We start from the raw sequence: 9,188 nt of genomic DNA, 5'->3' as shown, positions 1-9,188 counted from the left end.
GGCAGAGGGCCTTTTCAGTGGCCACATCCACCCTGTGGAACACCCTCTCGGTAGATGTCAAAGAGCTGAACAACTGTATAAGTTTTGGTAGACATCTGAAGGTAGCCCTGTTTCAGGAAGTTTTTAATGTTTGATGGTGTGCTTTTGTTGGAAGCCACCCAGAGTGGCTGGGGCAACCCAGTCAGATAGGTCGGGTATAAGAAATAAATTATTATTATTGCTTTTTAATGGATCTTCTAATTAGTATTTTGTGCGTGCACACACCAGCTTAGCACCCTGTGCAGGGGAACCACCTGCATTGCCCTAAATCCAACACTTCTGTAGGGAAGTTGTACAGCTCCCATGATCCCTGACCATTGGCGATGCTGGCTGGGACTGATGGGAGTTGGAGTCCAGCAATATCTGGAAAGCACCAGGATCCGTGTCTCTCTACTCTACTTGCTTATTTTTAGTATGCCAGGGTCTGCTGGAAGATGCAGACTTGCACTAGGACAATGGTTAAGAACTTAATCCCAGAGGTAAAATTAATTGCAGCTGCAGCAATCTGGTGTAGATTAAAGAACACCGCTTTGTAAGTTTCCTGTCAAAATTATCTTTTAAGGCTTTGGGGGAGGAGGGGTAGGGGGAGATTAATATTGTTCAGGACATTGCAATCTTCAATCGTCAGTTTCCAGTCATGTTTTCGAAAGGCTCTGATTTTTTGTAGTTATGAAACCCTTAGTATTGAACATAATCTTTCTGATCATTGCCCAGATATCTGAGAAGACAATGGTGGGTAGGTGTATGTTTAAATCACAGACTAATGCCACATATTTCATACAATCTGCTTACAAACAATAACATGCATCAGGAAAAAAACTCCACTTCGGTTTCATGTCTCAAATCTTTAAAGAACTCAGATCAAAACACTTCAACACTGAAACTTAGCAGTCTCTGGGCATGATCTACCAGAGTGCTCACCTGGGCAGACATCGGTGAAATTAAGAGGAACTACACAAGAGCACAACCTGCCAGGAAGTTTTCCTGGGCAAGCCTGATTGACACGAAAGAGCCTCACTATCCTCTCAGGCAGCTCCCATTTAGTTCAATGGGATTCTGAATCAATGCATAGAGCTCAGCTTCTGAAAAATCAGCTTTTATCAGAGCAGAAAGGACTTGCCTACTGCTATATCCTGAAGGGTCCCTGACTTCAGCTGGTGTTGGACATGAATGCCTTATTTACATTAGAACACAGTGAAGCTAACCCCCATCTCACCTGCAGTCCAGCTTGGGAGAAAGGTGGGAAATAAATTTATTTACTAATAATACAGGCAAATTTCTTCCTCATTCTCAGGTCTTATTAGAATTTCTTCAGAACTTTTGGAGGGCACAGGGTTTAGTGTACTTTATCATTCCCAAGTGTCCATGGATGCTGCATGTGTTTTTCTTTCCACTAAATATTTCTACAGCAGTTATGAGTTACCAGTCTCTGCAGCCACAGCAGGCGCTGTGATTCTCCAGCAGTTTGGCTTCACCCCCAGAGGTGCAATCCATTGTCTCCTGAGACAGACAGATGCCAACAATAACTCTGCAGCCTCCTTGGCTTGCTGCACTTCCTGATACGAAAAAGGCCCACAGAACGACCTGGGATTGGTGTGTCTGCTGATTTTGTTTTAAGGGAAGTATTTCCTTTGACCTCTTAAAAAAAGAAAACCACACTGATGCCTTTAAAGGTTATGTTTAACAAAGTAAGAACAAGCAGCTGTCAGTGAAGAGTAGGCACCTCCCAGTGCTAACAGGAAAGCCCACTTGAGGATGTCATGGGGTTTGCAGGAAAGATGAGCACCCAGGAAGGCTGCAGAGTGCAGACCACCAGAGAAAAGGTATGTAAAATGAAAGAGAAGACCCTCACAAATGTCCTTTGGCTCACCTTGAAAGTAAGGTAAGCAAAGCAAAACCCTGCACTCCACCCATGAGAATGTTGCTGAAATTTTCACTCATCTTCAATAACTTTCAAATGCAATTTCTATATCATTAATTGATGGGAAATGGTTAAAAAATAATGCAGATTTTTGTGTGTGTGCTTGGGTGTGAAACCCTGCACTATTTTGAAAATATACTTTTCAAACAGTGTAATCCTTAGCCCAGAACAATATATTTATGGGATCAATAGGAACTAACCAGTTAAAGCACGAATATTTCAACTTAACTGGCCACACAATCCTATGCAATTTTTTAAGGAAGTTAGCTCCATTGAGCTCAGTGGCACCTACCTCTGAATAGAAAGCAGGACTGCACAACTCACTATGGATCAAAATTAAGACTTCATTAAGATTTACAGTACAATCCTGTTTTCATGAAACATTTTCAACGCTGCCCATTTTTAGAGCAGACAGTTTTAAAAAGAAAGTCAAGTACAAAAAAGGGAATAGTTTATTTCCATTTTATTGTTTAATTGTTTTATTTCATGTATCATGATCATCATTTTGCATTATGTTTGGTCCCACTGTGAAATGTTTTTCTGTAAACAACATAAAAATACAAAAAGAAGGACACAAATCACATAATAAAAGAAAAACAAACCAATAACCTGTCCCGCCGCTAAACACATTTAAAAGACCATAGAATGATCATCAGCCCAAGGCCTGGTTGTAGAGAGATGTTTTCACCTGGCACTTAAAGATATGTTATGAAGGTGCCAGGTGAGCCTCTCTGGGGAGAGAATTCCACAAACAGGGAGCCACTGCAGAAAAGGCCTGTTCTTCTGTTGCCACCCTCTGGACCTCTTGTGGAAGAGGCTCAAGTGATGATTGCAGGGTCACTACCAACCAAGCAACAACTATATGAAAAATAATTTATTGTTAATCCCTTTCCCCAAGGTATGGAGACACGTTAAAGTGTCTCATGCAACATGTTTGTCAACATGACTAAGAATCATTTCCATTAATCACAGTTCTTATAAAATTTGGTAAACCATTAAAAGGAAATGCATTGAAATTCAACCAAGGGGAAGTGAGGAAGTCACTTAACAATGTTAATAAGTGTAATTTTTAATAAGGTTATGATTTATGTTTGTTTGTTATATGTATTTGTTTATAATTTTGTGGAAATCAATAAAAAAATTGGGGGGGGGGGAGAATCATTTCCACCAATACTGCCTTTTTTTCATTTCTGATACATTCTGTGTGCGCCGTGAATTGATTTTGAAGAGACGCTGCCATAAAAGGAGCCTGGAGAAACTCTAAATCTTTTCCTAAGCTTTTGGCGCCCTCATGTGTCTAGTCCTGTTTAAGGCTAGAGAATTTTTTTTGGTCAATCGCATCCTTGCAAAACGGGAAGAGCAACTGGCACTGTGTGTGTCACAGTTTGTACTTGACGGGCAGGTATCAACTGACATTCTTTTCACAAGTATGCTGAAATAACAACACAAAGAACATGATTAAAAAATAATTGCTTGGTTGCCAGGAAGTAGCATGGCTTAGCTTTTCCTTTACAGCAGTGGCAGGAGGCAGGTAGAGTTAGGCTTACCAGATGTCCCTGGTTCCCAGGTACAGTCCCCAAATTCACCAATCTGTCCCTGGACAAAATCCATCCTCGGAATGTCCCCAGAATTTAATTAATGTCCCCTGATTTTTCCCAGAGAATGGGAAAGCCAAGCTGAGGAGGTGCAGGACAAGCCCTTCCCTCACACACTGGGCCACCGCTCTTGCCCTCCAAGCAGCTGCCCCACCCACCTGTCACTCTCCTTGGGCATCCCCAAGTACCAGCAGCAGCAGCCCCAGCAGCAGCCAGAGGCACAGCACACTCGGTGACGGCCACAGCACCAGCAGCAAGAAGGTGCTTTGCACCTCCACCGCTGCACCATTGGGCGGTCTCACTGCTCTTCTGCACAGAGCTCGACCTCTCTGGTTGTGTAGCACATGGGCAGAGAGAGAGAGAGAGAGAGAGAAGAGAGAGAAGAGAGAGGGAGGGAGGCGGAGGCGAGCTGTGCCCCATGCGGTGGGAGCAAGTCAGCGGGGCCTGTTGCAAATTCCTCGCGGCGCTTTTAGCAGAATGCTCAGAGTCCCAGGTTCTTCAGTGCAGTATTTATTATTGTGAGCTAAATATATATACAAATATCTACAGAAGCATATAATGAGACAGAGTACCTGGCTGCACCTTGAGGCAAAAAGAAGACACTCCTCTACACCACCACAATTACTATTGGACAGGCTTCCCTTTTAAACTGGTGACAGCCAATCACATTCTGACCCAGCACCTCCACAGAGAGTATTGCATCAGCCTGTTGTATAATCTAGCAAACTGAAGCCTGCAGACTTACTTACACAGCATCCTGTGAATCTCAACAGGGCCAGCGGTGTGACCAGCAGGAGGAGTGAAGAGACGTGCAATGGACGGTGCTTGGCTAGGTGAAGAGGAGAGAAGAGAGGGATTGGGGGGGCAACCAGATGCTTCAGAGAGGCAAGATTGGGTTGCTTTACCCACCGAGGAAGCGAGGGGGGCAGCGGGAGAGATTTCGCCAGATTTCACCGAGGGTGGCAACCCCAGGAAGTGTTGGCTTGACAACAGTGCATTATGAAAAGGATATAGGGTATTAGTAGACCAGAAGCTTAATATGCTTCAACAGGCTGATGCAGCAGTAAAAAATGATAATGTAATTCTAGGCTGCATCAACAGAAGTACAGTGTCCAGATCAAGGGAAGTAATAGTACCCTATTCTCCCTTGGTCAGGCCACACCTGGAGTCCTTTGTCCAGTTCTGGGCACCACAGTTTAAGAAGGATATGGACAAGCTGGAATGTGTGCCGAGAAGGTCAGCCAATATGATATTGGGTCTGGAAACCAAGCCTTATGAGCCGAGGCGAATCTGGGTTGGCCAGGTTGGTTCTGTGAAGAGCGCCTGTGGGGGGGGGCAAAAATCATGCCTTGCTACTCTGGCATGGTGTGGCTAGAAGCCCACACACTCCCTGGACTGCTCCTCCACTGCTCTGGGTGACCAGGTGAGATGTACAGGCTCCTCTGGCAAGGGCACATGAAGCAGGGGACACCGATACAGCTCCTTGCCAAGGAATTGTAGCTCTGTCAAGGGAATGGGAGTCTCCGAGCAACTCGCACTAGCCTTGCCAGGATCTTTGGAGGAACCCATGACTGTTTCAAGTTGTATGAAATTCAATGTAGCCCATTTAGCACCATCCACACACCAGAGGGAACTGTGAGCTTAGAGGTCAGCAGCACTCCCCAAAAATCTTTAGGGTGGGAAATCCTCAAGGGGGACCAAGGCCCAAAACAGCCCAGTGTGGACTGGTCACAAAATGCTCAGAAATAGCTCAAAAATGTCCAATTTCTTTGCAAAAAAGCTCAACAACTTCTAAAAATAGGTAGGTAGCCGTGTTGTTCTGACGCAATCGAAATGTAATTAAAAATACAACAAAGTTGTCCAGTAGCACCTTAGAGACCAACTAAGTTTGTTCTGGGTATAAGCTGTCTGAAGAAGTGTGCGTGCACACGAAAGCTTATACCCAGAACAAACTTATTTTAGAATTCTTTTTTAAAAAAGTGTCCCCAAATTCACTGGAAAAAAATCTGGTAACCATAGGTAGAGTGGAATCTACTCACATGCTGATTTGGGCTTGTATCTCAAGACATCAGAAGCTGTCTTAGGGCTTGTCCACACTTGACTTCTTCTGTGCCTAGGGATTTCATGTGGATTCTGCTTGCCCTATGCTTCCTATGCACAGATCTGAGCAGCTTTCCATTTGCTCTGCCACGTCCTCCCAGGGAAACCCAAGTTACATTTGCTCTGATTCAGCAGTAAAGGGCAGGTTTTCTGAGGAGAAAACAGCAAGGCAAGCAGTTGTGTGAATGATCAGATCCCAGCCAAGCAAAGCTGCTCAAAGGGAACACAAAGTCCTTCTCACACAGCCTTCCCTGAGCCAGCTCAGCTTTATGAGACTGGGATCGGATCAGATCTCAGCATTGCAAAGGAGCACAGGACTAGTTTGGGGAGGGTGGCATGAGTAAAAGGTAAAGGGACCCCTGACCATTAGGTCCAGTTGTGGCCGACTCTGGGGTTGCGGCGCTCATCTCGCTTTATTGGCCGAGGCAGCCAGCGTACAGCTTCCGGGGCAAGCGGCCAACATGACTAAGCTGCTTCTGGCAAAACAGAGCAGCGCACAGAAATGCCATTTACCTTCCCGCCAGAGCAGTACCTATTTATCTTTTTTTTTTTTTTTAAACATTTTTTATTGCTTTTTAGAAATACAGAAAAAAGAATAAAGAGTGGTTATAAGAAGATAGGGTATAAGTAACAAGTTTCCATATTCTTTTTCCATCTATTCTATAGGACTTCCCCACATCCTCCGAACCCTGCGTTCTCTGTCTTATAAAGCATCAGCAATTTGTTAACTTATTTCAAAACTTATTGTAACTTCCATTTTATCATGTTCCCTATTTTCAATTTTACTGTAACTCAATTCTTATATGTTTTATATTAAACACAATAAAGTTATTTCATTATTTTACCTCTGAATTCTTGTGTCTTAATTTTCATTTCATTAACTTACATTTGCTGAAGCTAGAATTTCCTGAAAGGTGCATTTTTTAACATTCATACAGCTTATAATGTTTTTTCAAATAGTCCTTAAACTTTTCCCAGTCCTCCTCAGTTGTTTCTTCTCCCACGTCTCGGATTCTGCCAGTCATTTCAGCCAGCTCCATATAGTCCATCAACTGCGACTGCCATTCCTCCAGCGTGGGCAAATCTTGTGTCTTCCAATATTTCGCAATCAGGATCCTTGCTGCTGTGGTAGCATACATAAAAAAGGTTCTGTCCTTCTTAAGCACTCTCTGATCTACCATGCCCAGAAGGAAGGCCTCTGGTTTTTTAGGTAAGGTAAATCTCAGTACCTTTTTTAGTTCATTATGGATCATTTCCCAGAAGGCCTTCACTTTCGGGCAGGTCCACCAGAGATGAAAGAATGTCCCTTCCGCCTCTCCACATTTCCAACATTTGTTGTCAGACAGATGATATATCTTGGCTAACTTGACTGGGGTCATGTACCACCGGTATACCATTTTCATAATATTTTCCTTCAAGGCAGTGCAAGCCGTGAATTTCAAACCGGTGTTCCATAACCTTTCCCAGTCTGCAAACATAATGTTATGCCCCACATCCTGAGCCCATTTTATCATGGCGGATTTGACTGTCTCATCCTGTGTATTCCACTTAAGCAGCAAGTTATACATTCTCGAAAGTAGCTTACTTTTTGGCTCTAACAATTCAATCTCCAGTTTCGATTTTTCCACCTGGAATCCAACTTTTTTATCTATTTTAAATACCTCTTGAATTTGCGCATAGTGCAACCAATCTCGTACCTTAGTTTTCAATTTCTCCAAACTTAGCAGCCTCCAATTGTCTCCAGTTTTTTCAATTATTTCCCAATATTTAGGCCAATGGGCCTCCATGTTGGGTCTCTTACGTGCCTTGGCCTCCACCGGTGAGAGCCACCTCGGAGTTTTACTCTCCAATAAGTCTTTGTATTTTATCCAGACCCTCCAAATTGCTCTTCTAACAATATGGTTTTTAAACAATTTGTGCACTTTAACCTTGTCATACCACAAATATGCATGCCACCCAAACGCATTGTCAAACCCTTCCAGATCCAGGACGTCAGTGTTCTCCAATAAAATCCAATCTTTCAACCAGCAGAAGGCTGCAGATTCATAATATAGCCTCAAGTCTGGCAGGGCAAATCCCCCTCTTTCTTTCGCATCAGTTAATATCTTAAACTTTATTCGGGGCTTTTTGCCCTGCCAAACAAACTTAGAGATATCCTTCTGCCACTTTCCAAAACATTCCACCTTGTCCACGATCTGTAGGGCCTGAAACAAAAATAACATTTTCGGCAATACATTCATCTTTACAGCAGCTATTCGGCCTAACAAGGAAAGTTTCAATCTTGACCATATTTCCAAGTCTCTTTTAATTTCTGACCAACATTTCTCATAGTTATCTTTAAACAAATTCAAATTTTTGGAGGTCAAGTACACCCCTAGGTATTTTACCTTTTTAACCACATTCAGCTCCATTTCTTTGGAGAACTCATCTGTTTCTGTAACTGTCAAATTTTTTGCTAAAACCTTAGTTTTTTGCTTATTTAACTTAAACCCCGCCACCCGACCAAAATCAGAAATTAATTCTAACACTCTTTTAGTGCTGGAGACTGGTTCCTGAAGTGTTAATACCAAGTCATCTGCAAATGCTTTCATTTTATATTGTTTCACTCCGACCTCGATTCCCTGAACCAACCGGTCCTTTCTAATCATATTTAGCAACACCTCCAGAACCGAAATAAACAATAGGGGGGATAGGGGGCACCTATTTATCTACTTGCACTTTGACATGCTTTCGAACTGCTAGGTTGGCAGGAACTGGGACCGAGCAACGGGAGCTCACCCCGTCGCGGGGATTTGAACCACCGACCTTCTGATCGGCAAGTCCTAGGCTCTGTGGCATGAGTAGCGCCCCCTAGACACACCCAGGGTGATTGCCCCAGCAGTGCTCCTCATGCTATGCCCCTGCATACAAGGAATACAGATCTTATTTCTGCCTAACTTGCCAAAGCAGAGTGAGGAGCATGTTCTGAACTGACTTCCAAGACATGTAAAAAAGAAAGCAAGATAGTAACTGATGGTCAGTTTGCACAATGAATGGAATGAAATGGCACTCACCCAGGGTCTGTGTTCCTTTGGAAAACTGAGACATGGTGGAAGCTGTCGTAGCTTTAAAAAATGGTTTATTCACCTATTTACACCTCCGGTCTGCATGGAGGGGGTCCAGATCTTACAGCATGGTCATTTCAAGAGGGGCTTGTCCCCCCACAGCAGTGCAGCATCAGAACTCCCAACCTGCCTTCAGTCAGCCTGCCCAAGATGGATCCCAGTCATTGTTCTCCTTCATCCCAGAACACCTTGCTCAAAAACCCTCTTGGCCTGGCTGCAGGCGGGGTCGTCCTCTTATATACCTGCTGGGATTGACAAGACAAGGCATCTGACCCTCACCTGAATCTCATAGCTCTCTTGATTAGTTATCATTTAACTCTTGGGGGTTCCATGCACACGTCATGTGCATGGAAGTTGCTGAACCAATTAACCAACTAGAAGGGTTACTGTTAATAGCACCAGTTTTCCTATAACTTCTTATTACTGGAT

The 9,188-nt window shown here is 43.6% G+C and overlaps 1 protein-coding gene across 1 annotated transcript in view; it reads left to right on the top strand.

Annotated features, from left to right (window-relative positions):
• The first annotated feature begins 4,295 nt into the window (after positions 1-4,295).
• The window catches only part of GCNT2 (glucosaminyl (N-acetyl) transferase 2 (I blood group)), a 51,885-nt gene continuing 46,992 nt past the window's right edge, over positions 4,296-9,188 (top strand). The window contains exon 1 of the mRNA XM_083747352.1: positions 4,296-4,388. Coding sequence (XP_083603478.1) covers positions 4,370-4,388 — 19 coding nt within the window. The 5' untranslated portion in view covers positions 4,296-4,369. The remainder of the gene's footprint in view (positions 4,389-9,188) is intronic.

This window comes from Podarcis gaigeae (genome assembly GCF_964106915.1).
Source record: "Podarcis gaigeae genome assembly, chromosome: 7".
Classification (NCBI taxonomy): Eukaryota; Metazoa; Chordata; class Lepidosauria; order Squamata; family Lacertidae; genus Podarcis; species Podarcis gaigeae.
Note: the sequence above shows the minus strand (reverse complement) of the source record. Positions and strands in the feature narration are given on the sequence as shown.